This window comes from Pungitius pungitius, chromosome 11 (genome assembly GCF_949316345.1).
Source record: "Pungitius pungitius chromosome 11, fPunPun2.1, whole genome shotgun sequence".
NCBI lineage: Eukaryota > Metazoa > Chordata > Actinopteri > Perciformes > Gasterosteidae > Pungitius > Pungitius pungitius.
In genome coordinates this window covers 1446997-1467066 of record NC_084910.1, presented here as the reverse complement: position 1 = coordinate 1467066, position 20070 = coordinate 1446997, and the positions used below count along the sequence as shown (strand labels likewise).

The 20070-nt window shown below is 40.0% G+C and overlaps 2 protein-coding genes across 4 annotated transcripts in view; both read right to left on the bottom strand.

The window, feature by feature from the left end:
* Nucleotides 1-913: 913 nt before the first annotated feature.
* On the bottom strand, nucleotides 914-13163 carry ddc (dopa decarboxylase). The gene is made up of 14 exons (XM_037454849.2): nucleotides 13046-13163; nucleotides 11478-11685; nucleotides 11174-11287; nucleotides 10970-11089; nucleotides 9222-9356; nucleotides 8479-8622; nucleotides 7919-7985; nucleotides 7482-7576; nucleotides 6048-6115; nucleotides 5259-5335; nucleotides 3674-3693; nucleotides 3479-3577; nucleotides 2198-2299; nucleotides 914-2090 (listed from the first exon to the last, which is right to left on the bottom strand). The coding sequence occupies exons 2-14, from the start codon at nucleotides 11676-11678 to the stop codon at nucleotides 1893-1895; spliced, it is 1440 nt and encodes a 479-aa protein (XP_037310746.2). The 5' UTR covers nucleotides 11679-11685; nucleotides 13046-13163; the 3' UTR covers nucleotides 914-1892.
* A 2580-nt stretch (nucleotides 13164-15743) lies between these two features.
* grb10b (growth factor receptor-bound protein 10b) overlaps nucleotides 15744-20070 on the bottom strand; it is a 47899-nt gene continuing 43572 nt past the window's right edge. For all 3 annotated transcript variants that reach the window (XM_037453908.2, XM_037453909.2, XM_037453910.2), the window contains one exon: nucleotides 15744-19825. In XM_037453908.2, coding sequence (XP_037309805.2) covers nucleotides 19679-19825 — 147 coding nt within the window. In that variant the 3' untranslated portion in view covers nucleotides 15744-19678. The remainder of the gene's footprint in view (nucleotides 19826-20070) is intronic.

The following is a 20070-nucleotide window of genomic DNA, read 5'->3' as shown; positions in this document are numbered from 1 at the left end:
CTTCTGTAAATGTTTTTTTAAGTAGACCAATACTTTCAAGTACATTCAGAACATTGGTTATTTTTTCAGACGTGGTCTTAGTTACCCTGGTCCTTAAAGCAGTCATCTGGTGCAGTGTGGGTTGGGTGTGGGTCCTTGTACGTCCACGCTAGCTGCTAATTGTGTTGCGTTGAGGTGATACTTGAGGCTCGATGTGAATTCCTTGTTGCACAGCTTACACACAACCACGCTCTTATCGACGCTTCCATCCGTGTGTTTGTTATAATAAGATTTCCCATTCACGGGGCCACCCGACACGGTCTCGTCAGCTTCTTCGTTCATGTTCACTGTAGTTTGTTGTTGTCTGAAGTCATGGACGCTAGTTGGTGCTCCAGTATAATCGGTCCTCCGAAACTCATCCAGTGAGAAACGTTCCGCGGTGCAAAAAATAAGTGTAAAAATGCGTAAAAATTGTGTTATTTTTTGTGTAATTAATTCATCTTAATTTACATTGTAATTAATCGTAATTAACGTGCTAAATTACCGGCCCTAGTTAAATTATATATATTATTATATTAGTTCTTCGATATTATGTTATATAATATTAGAAATAATAAGTGTGATGCCATGTCTGCTATATTAGTTGTCAGCTATATTGTTATGTTATATGAAATTAGAACTATGATACTATGTTTGTTATATTAGTCCTATATTATGTTACATGATATTAGTCCTATATTATGCTATATGATATTAGTCCTATATTATGTTATATATAATTTCTCCTATGTTTGAGCCATTGCTGTGCAGAGGTTTCAACAGTCCAGATAGACGTATTTCATACTGTCATCACTGCTCTTGAAACTTTGAAGCCGTCTATTAATCTTTTGTTGGGAGCCTGATGAATTCTAATTTATAGATGATGAACCATGACCACTGAAGACTTTATTCAAATAAACCCTCACCGTTGCAAGTCACAGGCAACTCAACGAGAAAACACCTTGCTCAGCAACATGAGCACAATTTGATACAATCATATGAATTCACAACAAGGTTTGACATCTGTCATGATGGACAAATAGTGGTGCATCTTGGGGCTTTAATTTGTTATACACCGGACATATCAAATATATGCACTACTTACTCAACTACTTGATCATTTGTTTCTATCTGAATGAAGCACAATATAACTATGCCAAACATATGGCACTTAAATCAATAAAACACTAAATGTATTGATAGAAAATCAGTATACAAATATATAGTCGGCCGCTGCCTGCCATTTTAACCACAACTAATTTAGCTAATCGGGTCAGATATGAAAGCATTTGTGAAAAGGGGTTTTCCTGATTCTTAGGAGCAATGTTTGAATTCCTTACTTTCAAAAACTCATGAAGCCATAGCCTAGGAACAATTATATTGTCATAAAGTAACCTTTGTAAATCTATAACAACTCCCTCATTTCTAAGGCTTCATTTAAAGCTTGATGATAAATCATGAACATTTAAAAGCTAATTCTGTGACAGCACCTGTTGACTTATAAATCCATTTAGACAATCAATGTACAACGCATTTACAATAAACCAACCCATGTTGGACGTGAAGACACGGAAGCGGCATAGACAGAGGCTCACGGCGGAATGATGCAAGCACAAAGACAGTGAAAGATAAAAGCGGTCAATAGTGGAGAAGTTGCAAATAGAAAATGTAAAATAATTTTCTTTCCTTACGTACACATTTGCTTTGTTGATTTTTGTAAGGCGTTATTTTCACATGTATCAACAGGATAGTGATCACTGCTCACTGGACTAGATAGCATGGCAGCAGACAGAAATATGCAACAGGAAATCTTTCGTCCTCACGTTGGGCGGTCTTTTGACATGCTGGTGGACAGCCCCTTTCCAGCCTTTTGGTCAATGATCACTTTGCAAAAGCTCACTGGACAGCTGTGTGATTTGCCGCCATGCGTGTTGGATGTGGCCCGAGTCAGTGGTGCGTGAGCAGATGGCAAAGCGTAGGACAAAGAGGCCGGAGAGCTGACAAGGCACCAGGTGGATGGCTCTGCTCTCGGTGATCCTTTTTAGCAAGAGCTCGTTCAATTCATTGGAGCCCTGAGAGAAAAGAATTGTTCAGATTTACAATAGCTAGGATTTTGGTGTAGGCCTTGAGTTTAACAAAAAGCATCACATCTCCGTGGTCAGTTGTTGGACATTGTTACCTTGAGCCTGAAGCACACCAGCCCCATGACCACCTCGGCACAGATCTCAAACCTCTTGTCTGCTCGAACAAGACTCTCAAATTCTTTGGCCAGGACCACTTGCTGCAAAGTGAAAACATGAGATAATGTGTGCTTGGATGAGAGAACGTTATGAGTCTTGAGACCTGAGATTGGTGCTCATTCAGGTTAATGAAACTGCTTTGTAAATTTCACAGCAAGTGAAAGGGCGAGGGGGTATATATTCAATTAATTGGTTGGATACAGCATTACAAAACATTTCTTGTAAGTAAGCCATCACAAAAAACAGTTAGTATCAGGGGCTCTCACTAGATGGCAGCGCTGTACTGTCCACATGGGCAAGTGCAACAAGCTGATTCAGTCTGCACCTCTCTAGAGTGTGTGATGTGACCATCTCCAACTGCTCATAACAGAAGACTTCATATCAATATGTTGAGGTTTATAACACATCAAAATAAAGAATTCCTAGTTCAGTTCTGAAAATGGGATCACTGTGCTTCACAATCTGTTCCAGGGATGTGTAAGTCATTTTCAAACGTCAACATGAGATCCAACAAACTTATACCAACACATTTATCTATTATGATTAAATTGCCCGCCCTTATATTCAATGCATTGCAAACACTAAATGTGCATCACTACATATGATCACAATAAAACTAAATTTCTTCTTGGGAAGATGGAACTATCGGTACGTCACACAGGGTGCATTTCCATTCAGACAAGTTTTAGCAGCATAAAACAGCAGAATGGCGGAAACTGTTTAATCTAATCTTGGGGGCGGATGTACAGTGTAAAACTCAATGGTTTTGTGTCATTGGTTATGGCTTCAGGGATCACTGCTGTTCTGCTGCTGCTTAAATCGGAGAGTAAACACAAAACAGACTCATTTGATTGACAGAGCAGACTGGAGGGAGGAAGAGGAATATGAGGATGAGAGACGGGCATGAAGGGGTAAGATGGCCATTGGAGAAGAAATGTTGAGAAATGTTGACGCATACCAGACATATATGACTGACAGGAAATGCTGATGGGGCAGCGATAAGGCCAGTAGTGCTGAGAAGGATTAGGTGGGTCGGGACGTGGAAGGGAGGGGGGAGGGGGGGGGGGGATGGGAATTAACCATAAGAACCAAATATGTGACTTCCATTGCTAATGTAGCAATTTTATTGTTAGGACTTTAGGATGGTTCGAGACGTACAATATTACCATAGTTTTGCAGTCATGTTACCATAGATGGAGAGGGTTCACTTGGTCTCCTACCTTGCGTATATGAGTCTGCAGGCCTTGGAGTCCATACAAACGGAAGACAAACCACATCTTCAGTGAGCGAAATCTTCTTCCCAGTGGAATCTGCCAATGCTTTTAGGAAAGAGGAGAGTGTTAGCAGTTTTGCTAAACTAGGATTATTAAAAAAATAAATAATAAAAAATAAATTGAAACATTGATTCATCTTACCCTATAATCTGTGACCAGCCCTATTGAAAGAAGAAAAAGTTCCCAAAATTGATTGACATCAGAAACTTTGCTTCTGCTTATTTTTCAAGTTATTCTAGGTTCAGTCTGCATTCTCCTCATTGCATTATCATACACCAATTTCTCCTGATAACACAAGGCTCTGACATTGAAAATGATTTACGTCATAACATGTCATGTGCATTTTTAAAGCTATTTTGTATTTGGGATTTCCGTCCACGGTGCAGGTGTTTTGCTGTCATTACGCCCACCACCTGTACAGCATCTCCCTGCTCTCACTGCAGATATCTCATCTATGCAGAATGGGGCCTGGGTTAGCTGCTGCTAACAACCACTAATTAGACTGAATAGCCCACAATGTTTGAGCTTTTGCAAGGTGCCTCAGTGCGGTGGGAGGTAGCGGTTTGTCTTCCTCTCTCTGTCCGCGTGTCTGTCAGACAAATTAGAGTGCAGCTCTGAGCCCAGCTGCACACATGCACCAGCATACACAGTTACAGGAGACATGGATGCATTTACATACAGGCACAGAGACATATTTTCTAAGCTCAATTAAGCATCATCTTCATTCTGATGATTGATCTTTAGGATTTTCATGATGTTGATGGGCTGTGCCAGTACAGAATCTGTCCCCAGTTGCCAAATCTGTTCATGTAGAAGAGCATCTATCCAGTCTGCCTTGCAGGAAGACCCGTCTCTGTTCTGCCTCTGCTTGACAACAGGCTGCTAAATGCCAATTTCCAGGTAGCTATAATGCTAACGGACACTAACAACTGGCTAGAGAGCAGCAACTCGGCATTTAAAATAAAAATAAAAATGAAAATGTATATAATTTAAAAGATTCTTATTATGTTAAATAAACATAATGGCTATTATTTTCTTTATTATTATTTATTGTTATTATTATATATTGATGATAATTATTTTGTTAGTAAAAATAAGGGCGCTTTATCGCGGCTGAAGAGGCAAAGAGAGCCAGAGCTCCAAGAGCAGGTCGAAGGCTGCAAACCCAGAGGTGGGTGGACGTTGGAGGACAGCTGTCTTCTAATGTATGAACCTCAACATAGTGACAATGTTCTGAAGCATCATGTCAGCATCTGCAAACGCTAACATTAGTTTTCAACAGCCAGCAGCTAATCAGTGGCAAATACCTGAAATGAGCTCTTCTACATACAGAAATGACTGAAACACACAAACTTACACTTTTCAGTAACTGCAAACCATGTTGACAGATTGCATTCCCAAAATGTTGTTTGAACATTTGAAAATCTCCTGCCTTCCGAGCTCTTAACTCACGTTGCTTGTCCCAAACACTGACAACACCTGTCTAGTTTAGTTTAGTTTTTTCCTGTGTTCATCAGGTTTAGGCTGCACTGCATTTAGGCACCTCCAGTGATCATTGTTGAATCTGATGTGTGTGAATGTGGCTCAAATGAACTGAACACCATCCTCACATTGGGAAAAATAAACATGGTCACAACTTTTCCTTTTTGAAATTATGCAATGCAGTAGACCACAGATTCAACCAACACAGAACCATGGATTTAAGTTCTTTCATTTAAATAACTACCTGACTCCTGGTTCTCGTGTTTCAGGTAGAGGGGTTCCACCTTGAAGGCTCCAATGATGTCCTGCCTCTTCTTCACCCTGTTGATTACTTCAGATTCAACTTTGCACATATGCTCATTGCACAGAATGCAAATACTGTGACAACAATAATTATAACACCATATTTAACCACTTACAAATTCAAAAGAAAATTCAAAAAATTGAGTTTTGATGATTATGTTTGCGTAAAAATGGAATTGCAATAAACTGAGCGAGGGGGAGGTGATTTTCCCTTGAGCACATGTTGAGGTTTGAAACACGTCCTTTTGCAAAGCATCTCTGGTTTTGTTTGCTGCTGACGAAAGGGGCATCTGGGAGGCGTAGCTCTGTTTACTGAGCTAATGAATGTAGTGTAGATTGATGTCAGGTTTAAATGGACCACTCATTGTTACTTTATGGGACCATGGAAACCTCTGAGGTCAATTTATTAAATGACAAAACTGTAAATATAATAGATTTTTTAAATGAATGAATTTGTAATTCATCATATCCATACGAGTCTTGTGAACAGAAAGTTTGTTGTTCCTATCAGAAGATAAATAGTACCCTAAGTGCTGTTACCCATTAGCAATGAAAGATGTACCATATCAAGAATGTTGCTTAAACCTTTTAAAGAATATTTTGAGCAGCCACACACTTTAGTTAGTGTGTATAATTCTTTCGAGCAGTATATTTTGATTTTTTTTTCGTAAGTCAACTTATTTGCACTGAAACCTCTGCTTTGCACAGAGTATAACCATACACAACTTACCACATTGTAGAGCAGTCAAAGTTGATTAAAAGCCACTTGTGGGGGTTGAAGTTAAAAGAGTCAGCAAACTTTAAAAGAAACAACAAAGAAACATTGTGTATTAGTCTCTCTGGAAGGAAAGGCCTCATACAACAAAATGATCAGAAAACATCAGTCAGTCAAGTATCCATATCCTGCTTTATATTTTTGGCAAAATCCGATGTGTTATAATAAATGTTTTAAATGGTAAAATTATTACATCAGCACAAAATGCATTTTGGCCAATACCTACGGAATAATATATGTTAATTTACCTTTACTGACTCAGAGACAACCTTTTCACCAAGACCATTATCTAGATTAAGGCCGGCACAATTTATTTGAAATGCAAAAGAGGGATATCCAGCCAACAGCTCAAAGAGCACAAGGAAAATAACCCTTACTGGCAGGGTTATTTCAAAGGGAAACCTCTTCCAATCCGTTTTTCATCTGTTTGTGAGCTATCTCTTGTAATATCCTTTTTCTCTATCTCATAAATGCAATAACAAAGCATGGAGAGACAATGGGAGACAGACTCCTGGCTGACAGTTGCCATGCTGACTGATTTAAAGGGGGGGCTGGTTGCCTGCTTGCCCATCACCCGTATCCTAGCAACCAAGTCCTTAGCAGGGCTGTGCTGCCGTCCCAAAGTAGTGGGAACCTTCTTGTAATGCATGTCCTATTCTTTTTATATTTTCTAAATTTTAATTTAATAATCCACTTTCTGGATGAATGATCCTAAAAGTCAGATTTCCATTGCATTAAAAGACACTTCAAATTGGAAAAACTGCAAAATTATGGGAGCAAAATGTTTATCTACCCGAGTTTAGATGAAACAACTGTTGGTCATTTTACAGTCAAGTCTGCTTCCTCTGTCTTTGCACCAACATTGTGTGTCTAATGAACAGTGATATATATATATATATATATATATATATATATATATAAAGGTCCTACGCTGCCTCAGGAAATGACTCTGTCCTTATCTCTGCGTCTGTGCACAGCTCCGGGAGCAACAGCTGCTTCGCCAGCCTCAAAAGGCAGATTGATGCTGCTGCGCTTCTGGCAATCGTTTGGGATATTACTCGCTCTTGCATGCTTCCTCCTTGACATTAACGTTATGCCATTTTCAAATAGAAATAAAGCAACTGGATATCATCAGTATGCAGTTAGCGTTTACTGTCATAGATGCTATTAGAGATATTTCACGCCCAATTAAACAGAAAAAGGTTTGCTCGTCATTCAGAAGCATCAATGCGTCTTTGGAGGTGGATGCAAACTTTTTGACGCCACTTAAATTACGTTAAATCTGTCCTACACATGTTGGAATGGTCAAGGTTCAAATCCGACGCTGTCAATACTCTGTCAGATGTTATAGTGTCCACAAACTATACGAACATGAATGTTTTTACACACCTCAATGCCATTCAGCAAAGGCCTAAATTCAGGACAGATGAATGCACTCCCTGCATATGCTGCATCGATGTGCATCCACAAATTTTCCTCATTACCTGAAATAGACACAAAACAGGGAGGTTTTTAACATGCATTTCTAAAAACACATATTGTCATAACACAAAAACACATTAGGAATTATTGGATATTGTTAATACTGAGGTAAGTAAATAGGGTGCTAAATATTAGAGCTCCAGAAACACATATTTGTTTCAGAATGTACACACACATTATGCCATATTATTGGTTAGAGGACACCCTCTTGATTTGGATTTCTCTCCCAAACATCCAGGCTCCTCTCACATCAAAGTGTCTGTTGTAAAGCTAAAACAGCCTAATAGGGTGTGACAATACTTTTCCTGTTGCAAAACCAAAAAGATCAAGTGTGTGTGACTCACATATGGGCCCCAGCTCGGTGATGTGATCAAAAGCACAGGATGAGGTGGTACCAAGAGTCGCACAGAACTGAAAGACACCAACATACAAATCATTCACACCTTTAAGGGTTTAAAAAAAATGAAATACAAATTCACATCATGCACCTAGTTTGTCTCATAAACAGAGATATACTTTGTTCATTCAAACGTAGACCTGAGAGTCACATTCAATACACACAGATGATTCAAATCCGCTGCACCATTGCAGCCTCCTGGATATCGTTCACTGATAGTGACATATGGGTCCACCTGAGACGGGGGTTATTGTCCTTAACCAGATAGACATCACAAACAACGTTATCCTTCAGCAGAAGCCATGGGATGTTTGAGCGGTGTGAAACAAATTGCATCATTGTATTTGTGCAAAAGGTGGTAATATTTACATCTGAAGCAAGAGTATCAAACGGTTGATGCTGGTAACACAATTAAGAAATTAATCCTATATAATGTTATAGATGCAGTAGATTTTTGTGGTACGTTCATCAGCTTTATGATATGATGCTTGTTTCTGCTTTTCTTACGTAGAAAGGGATTCGTCCTGCCGCTTTGTCCTCCTCCAGCATCTTTTTAAGCATGCCTCCTCCAACGGCATAGGTGTTATCTGTGGGAACCTTCCTCATCATCACTCCTCCAATCAGGGCCGCACGCTCCACTGAAGAATGAGCCTTGGGAAACATGTGTAACATTTTAGAAAACCGCCATGTGAGCAAGTGGTTTTATCACCGGGTGGGTGGTCTTCATTTTGCTAAACAGGTAGACATCTACAGAATGTGATCAATGGATAGTGAACATTTTTATATGGCGACTTTATTTGTAGGGATAATCCTGCACCTGCTCAACATCAGAGCTTCCATGCGATTCCCCTGATCATGTCCAACAGATCACCAAGCAGAAACAACAGACATGTGCACTGGGTGCACAACACACCGCTTGCCCGGTGAAGGTCTTTGAGGCCCTCGGGCAACTTCCTAACCCAATCACAGAGTCAGCCTGGTATTAGACCTGAGCAGAGCTAGCTCCTGTCTGACTGACTCTCTATCACACTAAATCACTGCACAACTGTTCCACGTTACTGAGGAACCTTTTCCTGATCTTAGCTCACCTGGACAACTTGTTCGGAGAAATCAACACGACGGGTTGAATGAATTATGCATAACTTTCCAAAAAAATGACTGACAAATATAATCATCTGCTGTCTCTATTAAACAATCATGAATTAAGTCAGAAATGTGTGTCAAATGATGAAATCAATTGGATTGCTTACTTGCTCAGAGGCGTACGCCACCAGTTTGGAGAGGACTTCGGCCTCTGGTATTTCGGGGTTTGTCTCCTGAACCCGTCTCACTGCTTTACAGCGGGCAGCGAGCAAAGACATCAGGGTCGCCTCGCTGGCTGTGCTCTGTTGGAGGATCACATCTTCACCGATTTAAATGTTACCCCTATTTACATTTCCGTCAAATATAAAGTACTATGTGTTTACTTGTGGATCAGCAAATCAGATCCAGGCAAAGGGCTGAGAAGGAATGGAAGAAAAGAATATTGCAAAATAACACAAAAGTTAATTGCATGAACATCTTACCATGTGACTTCCTATTGGTGAGCATGGTGTATATATTTGGTTGTGCTTTCTACTTTTAAAAATGTCTGATATCCAATCCGTTGCTGTTGATTCACACATTTAAACCCAAACCTTTTGCAATCACACAGAGCTGATATTCCCTCTGATGAGAAGTCGTGGCACCCACAGCCGCACATCCTCATTACAGAAGAAATCTATCATCACCCAGCCAGCGGTGAAAATGGTTTGAGGCAAAATAATGAAGTGAAGCATGACTTCTTAGGCATCCGGGGGTATTACCACAAACAAGTCAATAAAATGCTCGGATCTTTAAATTAGTTTGCACAAATGTATCAAGAGACAGAATACACATGCAGTATAACATCAGAGAGGGGTTAGGGCCAGACATAATTGATCCATCAATCAATCCATCCATCAGATTTCTGTGATTAACAAGGCCGTGGCTCAGAGTCATCACAGGAACTGAACCAGATAAAAGGATAGTTTCAAAGTGTACTTCCTGTACATCTTTCTTCTTTTCTTAATGTAATACATGTGTCTGCCTAATCATAGACTCTGAATATGGAAGCCTTGATTTACAGTCCAACAGCTTCAATAGATTACCGACCAATTACCGGAAATGCAAGGAAGCAGAATCTTTACCTTGGGAACCTGTTGCAAATCTTCATAGTTAAAACGGTGACTCACGGATATGCAGGGACATCTAAGGTCACTAGAAAGTTCTTTTTGAAAACATTCAATTTCCACTTTGTGTTGTTTTAACGTTTAAAATAATAGTCTTGCAATTCGCTGTCACAACACTCATTACCCCCGCTGCAGAGAGAAGACCCCCCTTCGTTGCCATAGTGAGCTGGAAAGCTGCACTTAAAAAAGGAGAGTGGCAAGACAAAACAAAAACACAATGAGCCAGATGAGCACACACACACACTCTCACACTCGGGTGGTCACAATAAAAGAGGCATGAAACAATCTGTCATCAGAGTGCAATCTCATGCTCCTCCGTCCTGTGAACACGCACAAATATATATAGATATATAAATATAGGTAGCATCCTCTTCTGCTGCTTCTGTGTTTCAGTCAGTGAAACACTCAACAAATGCCACTTTTGCCACACAAAACCATCCCTGCAAAGCCATCTCTGTCTGCCTGCGGATGACATATTGGAAAGGCAATTTGCTGCCAATTTTCAGCTGGTGTGAACAAGGGAGAGAAAAATACCACAAATTGAATACAAGATAATTGCTATTGGACATTGTTTCGGGGGGGCCCTCAATGTTAGGTCATGGTTCCTGTTAGCCTGTAAAATGTGAGCTTTTGACTTCACACCTGTTGAAAACCACAGAAGAGTGGAAATGTTAGAGTTGGTCCAACCCAAATATACTGCCAGACAACATTTCTACAGAGAAGCATACAATCCCACATCAGAAATGTACCTGGATGACACCTCCTCCGTGGCCATGAGTCCCGGCTATGAAATGCTCTGGCAGCTTCAGCATCTTCCCCAGCCAATCTAACATCACCGTCTCCAACTCTGTGCAGGCCGGGCTGGCAGCCTGAGAACACGAGCCCGTGCAGAAAGATGAACTACATAAGGTGAATACAGTATCATGTGCAGAGACACAGCAATAGTTTGTTACCCAGGAGAATCCAATGCAGCCAATGGCTCCACATAGCATGTCGGCCAACAGGGCCGGGTAAGAGCTAGCAGCTGGAAAGTAGGCAAAAAAGTGAGGACTTTGCCAGTGGGTTACCTGGACAGAAAGACAAAACATGCCAATAGGGTGTCAACACTAATTCATTTGACTTGGTTCGTCAATAATGAATGTGAGTTGTTGCCTTCAGCAAAAAATGGAAAGCCTACAATTCTGAATTCAGAAAAAGAGTTGTTGCAGCATAATGTCAATCTTTACATCAACAAATCAACAAGCAGTGTGACCCTACCCCTGGCATTATGACCCTTTCCACATCTTTCATGATGTCATCATAGTTATCAGGCTCCAGTGGGGCCTCCGTGGGAATCAAGGAACGAAGATACCCTGGTTCCACATCTGGGTAAACCGGACGCTGTTCAATGTTCTCCAGGTAGTCGGCGACGTAGTCCACCATCTCCCTCCCTCTCCGCCGGAACTCTGCAGCATCCATGGTACCACTGCAGTACAGCAGAGTGGTTCACAATCAGTGCAACCTTTGATTTCTGCTTGTAATGACGGATGAATAATTAACCACCTTCACGATGAGGTCCTGCTTTTTTGTTAATGTATACTAGGTGAAGCTGAGCTGATGGTTTAGATGGATTTTCTTGTTCTTTTTCAGCTATTGTTACTCCTCAAAAGTCTGTTTAGGTATGTCAAAATACAGAATCTGCAAAAAAGTAGAATTATTTTGTGTTCTTCTTTTGATCTTTAAACTCGAGAATACCAGTTAACATTTATACTTTTTCACCACAGTTATAGTGAAAATTACTATTGATAACATGAAGTTTAATTTTTTGGCATGCATTGATTGTGAAAAACACAATCTCAAGGTTTAAATTACGAGAAAACATTAGTATGGATTTCATTTAACTAAATCAATGTAAAGAAAAGGAATATTGTCCGACAATCATAGAGATGTTTTCCAAATGAATTGATATGTTTTCAACAACTGACCGCCCCTATCTAGGCCTCAATATTATATTATTACTCATATTATTGCTTGCTTCAGTTTCAGCTACCTAGAGTGGTTCTCTCTTTTCACGGAGCGACAACGCCCATGGAACCCCCCCCCCCCCCCCCCCCCCAGGAGAGTATGGGGAACACGTTTCGACTTCTTTAATTTTCTTATGTGTGTGTTCATTCCTGGTGTTCTATATTGGATGTTTTACAGTTGCTTGCTAAACAACGCGAGACTTGGTCTCAACGTTTAGACAAACGCACACATCCTAAGCCATGCTCCTTGACACAGTTTGTTTTAAGCTCGCACAATTTAGATGTATGTAAAAATCCTTGACCCTCTTAACAACACATTAAGCCAGTCTGATCATAGCTTAGTTTCCCTTCATGTTAAAGACTGACATGAACACAAAGGCTTGCAGGAAAAGTCAAATTTGTACAGATTGTGATAAACTCATTCTTTCACACTACAATAGAGATAATTACTGATTAATAGCCTTTTCGGGGTATCCTTGATTACACCAAAATATATAACATGAAGGACCATTTAAGCCTGTTTAGAATATGTGCAAACGAAGAACATGCCATGCATCTAAGAATAAAAATGTTGTGGTCATGCAATAAATCATTAACACACTGTGTTCAAATGTGCTTTTACAATGTTCTGACATGGGTCCAATCTAAATGGAACAGCACGCCAGCATTGACCCTTGTTCTGCGCCAACACCTTGTCATTCATTCAACAAGTGTAACCCTGCGTCTCCCTGGTTGAGAAGCAGAGCCCTTTATCCTCAGCCTTATCTCAAATAGGATTAAACACGGTTGCATGTATGTGCATGTAGGTGTGCGCATACTTACATTTGAAAGTGAGAGCTTCAGATAGTGGATCTTTCCCTCTTGCTCAGCGCCCACAAACGAACGGACAGACGGGCACGTGTTGAGTGTGTGTGTGTGTGTGTGTGCGTAAGCTGGACAAGAGACATTTGCTCCTTTTATCTTGCGACTAACCGCCCCCATCTCACCCACCCCCATTAGGTCAGCCAATGGGAACGAGGCTCATGGCCAATGCAAGATTTGATTGACTCACAAGTAGCTTGTGAAGCTGGGCTTACACACACACACACACACACACACACACACACACGGGTGAATTCATAACACACCTGCAGTATGTAACACACAATCACAGATGGAATTGAAATAATGGGGATGTATCGGGAAAGGATCCATGAATAATATTCAAAGAGAACTATGAGGTGAACGTGCACGCATACACATGGTGATAGCTTCCCTCTCTTCCCCCTTCAGATTATCCTATCAACAATTTATATTATAAAAATAAAAACATGCTTGACAGCAGGAGGCAGGCAGCAGAAAAAAGTTCAGAAAGACATTATTAACTTAGTAATAGTAGTATAGGAGGTAGCAGGAATGTAAATAGTAGTTGCAGTAATAATATAATTTACAGTAATAGTATTGGTATCAGTAGTAGTAGTTGTATTACAAGTAGTACTTTGATATCTAGCATACCTGGCACCAGTGTGCATACAGAGGTAACGGATCCACAGTCAGATGGAAACACCTGTACGTTAACATGATGTGGCTTCAGTGAGTTCAAAGTACAAGAACTTCAGTAAAACTAAGGAGCTGATTTAAAGAAAAAACAGGCACACATCTCTGTCTACGCCACTGGAGCTGAGGTGGAGAAAGCGAACAGTTTTAAGTCAGCTTCATACAACCTGACTTGATGATGTCATCACGCATCAGTACAGCTCATTCCCAAAAGGCATAAACTTTGTGTAGCCACACCATGAAAGGGCACTGCACCACCAGGTACATTCAGCACCACCAGGTACATTCAGCACCACCAGGTACATTCAGCACCACTACAGACTGAGTGACACGTAGACAAGACAGTGCAAGCAATATAAAGAAAGATGATCAGGGCCTGAGCCGACTGAAAGTCGGGCGAAGCCCTATTGTTTTTCCAAGAATTATTTTTTTGCCACTTCAATCGCACTTATGAGGACTTTATCATATTTAAAACCTCTTGACTTGTTGCATGCGCTTCAGAAGTGCGAAAATTTAGATATTCATGGAGTCCTGCAATTAGGGGATAAAAAAAGTGCTCTCTAGCGCCCCCGTAAGTGGCAACTTTTACCGATTTACTTGAATCTTTGCACACAGGTGCTCTTGGATGTGCTCTACAAAAAAGTCAATCATAGTATGCAAATGCACCTTCCGATTTTTTCCGCCATTTTGAATTTTGTGAAAAACACGTTTTTGCAAACTCCTTAGTCGCTTGGTCCAATTCTTACAAAATCTTCAGCAGTGTTCAGCAAAATGTTCATTGGCTCAATGTAATCAAAAGTTATTGGACGAATGTATCTCATTTTTCATTAAAGTTATGGACCAATGTCGTTTGTAAAGGGTGTGGCTTAGAAAGGAAAGACTGCTCGCAGCTTTAATTAATTTTTATAGTTAAAAAAACTTGTTAACTAGAAAAGTTTCTCTCAATATACATTAACAATTTTTGACACACTCTCATTGAATTGAAAGAGAAAACATGTTATAACCTTTACTGTATCTTACTATGACATGTATTTCTTCAATTAAGGTAAATAAATGATCACAATAGTTTCATTTTTGTTGCACAACCAGAAACTTCACAGATGCTTATCTTTGTTTTTGTCTTTAAGTCTTGGAACCCTATTATCTTTGCATGACTTATAATCCTAAGGGTGTGACACACCACTCGAACGTTAAATTCTTAGGAGGATCAATGCGGTTTTATTGGACCTCACATTAAACTGCTTTCCTCGTATATAATTAATAATTTCTTGGATTATGTAATGGCAAAAATATATGTAACTCTTCTAAATGCTTCATTTGTATAACCAGTTTATTAATTGCAAGTGCTGAGATGGAAAGGCCATGGTATGAGCCGAAGTGTTCCACACTGATAAATGTCCTCAGCGTCCGAGCTCTAGAGACTAAACAAAGTAGGTCGTATGTATTTGTTTTCAAGTGTTAGGAGGGCGAGTCCATGGTCAAAGAACTGATGTGTCTTACATGGATTAGATGTCCTGAGTATCCTGGCTGTAGAGACTCAACAAGGTGGTCAAGAAGTTGGTTCATGACAGTCTGCAGAGCACGTAGCTGTTGTGACCTTTCTTCCCTTGCAAGGAAATAAACGGAGAAAGACATATTTGACTCGGAGCCTTTGTTTCTTACTTTACGATTGTCTGTGCAAAATCTTCCACCACAATTAACTGGTTCGATATGGCGTTTCATTGATTGCCATTATACCGATTTTAATCAGCCCTTAAATTAATTGTGGTATTGCACCATCTAGTGGAAGAAAAGAGTACAGTGTTAGTAAAGTGAAAAATGGACAGAAGCACTTCGTTTTTTAGATTCTGGAGATGCCTGAATCTACAAAACTATAGTTATAACAACCAATATACACACAGTGCGGTTTGAATCTATTTCATACATTTTAAACATATATATATATATATATATGTTTCCCCCAAAAAGAAAACACTTTTTAATATCAATGTATTAATGTTTTAATCTAATTACAATAAACATAATATATCAGTCCCTTATTTGTACAAAAATACCTGAAAAGGTTACAATTAAGCCATTCAAATATTTACAGATTGAAGCAAAGCACATTTTTTAATACCAGAACTCTCTCTTGAACAAAAAGAAATTAGTTACTGTTTACTTTTTTGTATTCCCTGAAATACATAATAGCTTAATTTTTTATACATAGATATATTTTTTCACTTTACTCATTTGTACAGCCTGTTATCTTGCATGGTGACTTTATGAAAATACATGAGTCCAGATGATAATAACTCAATCAATCGTTGCAGGATTGGGGCAACTTCACTTTTAAGTAAACTGAAAGTGTGATGGGATTTATTATCACTGTAAAAATTGATAATTAAGTAATTGATGATTGCTGACCTTTAGGGTGTCGTTTTCTGTTTTTGTAGTGGAGTGTGACCGTGCCCCTGTGACGGGCAGCTTTGTCTGGCTTGTGCGGAAAATGAGAAGTAATCCGAGGCACCACCTGTGGTTATACATTACATGGTACCATAACGGACACTGTGCTCTACTGTCACTTATTTTATTGACATGTTTGAACGTCTAAAGAACAGAACGAGCGCGATTGTTAACTGGGTTCGATCCATTCCTGCTGCAAAGTTGAGCAAACCCATTCACATTCATTTCTGTTAGGGGTAAAAAGGTTCATATCCAAATCCCCAGCATTGTCTTCAGCATTTTAATTTCAGCCTCTGTCTTCTGCACTCACAGTGAGTGGATATGACAAGTACACATCCCGCCCCCTGAAAGCTACTTGTTGACATCTGCTACCATTCACGTCAATCCACAAAGCACAATAACACGGGACAGCCAGATTGGATTTAAGAGACAGCTAGTGTCAGAACTCCAGTGAGGTCTCAATAGCCGAAGGTTACTTGACTGCAACTACAAAATCATCTATGTATTGTCAAAGTCCTGATTCCCCCTAACATTCACGTATCAAATATCAGTGACAGAATCTCTACACAATACAATCAAAGTCCACATTCATGCAACTGACAACAGCCTAAGTTATGTTTCCCTATTCTGCTGAATGGAGGTGAAGCAATGCTGCTCTGGGATGGTTTCTGTCACATATGTCCCTGTTTATTGCAGTTTTAAAAGGTTTGAATGATTAAGACATAAGTGTGTGTGTGTGTGTGTGTGTGTGAGAGAATGGGGGCAGGGGGGATTCATTTCTTCAATAACATAATCTCATAAAATATGAACCTCAAAAGTGAGGAGGGCTTTTTTTCTATATCTAATGTCATTCATCAAGCCAGGATGTTTGAACAATGAATTATGAGAGAGTTGAGAATTACTCGACCCGGTTTCGTGACACATTTGTGAGTCTTTTACTTTAATATTAATATTATTTTTTCCTATTTTAGGTCAACACAAAAGGGTGACGAAATAAACACTCAGAAACACTAAAGATGGGAGGTTGGAATTCTGAATTCCAATTCCTTAAAAATGTCTATTGATCTGTGAGAAATAATAACATTGATTAAAGGGGGGGCTTTCAGCTGTCACATTTGGAATGACAATGGTCAAACTTTGGATGCCAGTGTGCTTCAAAACATCACCCCATGACACGTATCTGTGGAGACAAAAACTATTTGTGACTAAATCCAAAAAAGAAAAACCAAAATAAAACAATAGATGCAAAGACAATGGAAAACAGAACCGCGCTGAGAAAAAGACATGTAACATTTTCAAGTAATCAGTCACATCCAGATAAATAAATACATTTTGCTGCAACAATACGTAAAGAAATGATTGAGTGATTGCATCTTGGATAAAGAATCGGGCTCCTCTGCACCTGCAGGTCATTGAATCGCGGCTGGTGACGTTGCGTCACAGAGACGTGCAGGTAACAGATTTAGAACCAGGTGTCTGCTGGCTTGTGACCTGAGCTGCCGGCAAAGCCTGGACTAAATAAAAGGCATTTTTTTTATTTCCTCTTTGAGAGGGAGTGTTTTAGAAAATGTTTTGGATTGTTTTGGAGTCACAAATTTGAAGAAGAAAACACACGCATTCGTTGTGTGACCTTTTAAAGATTTGGATTGCTGGACTGTGAGTATGAACATCACGGGTAGAACTTTCATTAACTTTGGATATTTACCTACTGTATGTCTTCCCTGAATTTGAGATTGATGGGTTTTGCCCTTCATGTGTTATTCATTGAGTTCCATTCGGTCAGACATGATCAACAGGTGTCAAAAAGGTTTAAAATAATCAAAATAGGCCCCGTAGCACTTTTAGCAATGAGTACAATCGCAGTCAGAAGTCTAGATTTCCAGTTTTTTCTGCCTCCCTACTGACATTTTCACTTTTTTCAACAGCAGGAAAAAAAAAAAGGAAAGGAGAGGCAGCTGTCATTCTAACACATTTTTCCAACGCTATAGCAGTAGGTTATTTCTGTAGACGGGTTAAATTCATTAAGACGTGACGTGCAGTTTTAGAAGTACTTCCAGGCAGAAAAAGGCAGCATTAAGAGGAATGCAATGCACAGAGTCTACTATCACTGAGTCAGAGCACACTTAATCATGCTCCTAACACGTCTGACAGCATCTCCCTGACTTCCAACAGGTATAAGTAGTAGGCAATTTGTAGACATGTGACACCTAGGTAAAAAGAGGCTCCAGACCCAGGACAGATGTTTCCCACCAAATCAACGAGCATGACCCATGTTTTGCAACGGGTGCCGTAATGCCTCCGCCTGACGTATACTACTGCATTTTGGTGCATTTAATAATTTCCCCAAAATAGTTTATTTATTTCACTTTACAATCACCAGAACTGTCTTTCTGGTTACAAACGTACTCTACATTAATGACTAGTTACTTCGCCCTGAATGACACCATGGTTTTTGATAAATGGCTTATTAATTACTGTAGAAGCTACATGGGACATACTTTAAGGTTATGAAGCATGCCATATAATAACAAGTACAGAATGACCTATTATAGCATAGGTGAATAATAAAGACTTGCAAATATCCAGAATGCAAAATATTGAAAAATATATATTATTAAAGAGTCTTTTGACAGCAATAGATAACTGCAATGAAAGTATCATTGACAAAGGAGCATTTATGGTGAGGGGAGCAAATGCATGTATGTGAGGGTGGACAGAACAGATGATTACTTAAGACTTTGTTTCGATGGATTCATGTTTTCCCTTTGTTGTTTTTCATCCAGGCTAACTTTGACTCGACAACCTTCTGACGTTTGCAAACCAAAAGCACCGCTGTCTCTGCGTGTGAACCATGACACGTCCTTACATGCCCATGACACTAGAGGGCGGTAGCACAATCTCCCAGTTCAGACCGCTGAGAAGTCACGCACCGCCAAAGGCCGCTCCCAGTTAGATGAGAGCAAAACTCCGAGACAATCAGTTCTTAATCTACAGTGACTCTACGCTTTGAAGACGCGTGATGAGTTTTGAAAGAGACTCCAGTTGGATCTCGTAGAGAACTACAAGACTGGTCGGAACAAAAGTGCTGCTGATGGCCCAGTTGAAGGGAAAGTCCACTCTAGAAAACCCAGTGAGTAAAACCTTGAGGGTCACCGTGTTACCAAGCTTATTGATGACTGTGGTTAGCAAGATTGTGTGAGACTACGCGTTGACACAGACGGCAGTGTTCATTTCCTCAATCTCTCTTGACCAAGGAACCTTGTCCATCCGACTCAAACATCCATGCAAAAGGGTTCCAACAAGTCAGCAGTGACTGACGGACTGACGGCAATGTGAAATGACAACAAAGCATCATTCAATTCCCCAGCTGGTTGTAAAGATGGAAACAAATCAAACAGGAGTCTTGCTGTTTTGTTTGTTTTAGGCAGTCAGGTCAAGTCATAGGGGTCGTGGGGGTCAGATGATCCGAAGATGTCATAAGGCCACAAAGGTGCACGGATGTTTGAGTTTACAAGGCAGTACTCCTCTGTTGAGCTGGTAGAACTCCACCAGCTGAATCAGGTCGGTGAACTTCGTGGCGCCGTCATCAAGGCTGAAGAAGACTTGGCCGTCCTCTTCGCACTGCCGTGGTCAAAGGGTTGAGGCGAGAGGGAGCAGCCAAACGCAGAGAGAGAAAACCAAGGAGAGAACATCAGGCCCATTTTTAAAATAACCAAAGAATAAACAACAAAGAGCATTTATGGGCCTTGTCAGCAATAAATCTCATAACCAATTATTACTCTCTTCTTCTTAGATAAACTTTCTTTTTTCAAGAACAAAATGTATATGTATATGGTTTGTTCTCTGGGACTGACAAAGATATTAAA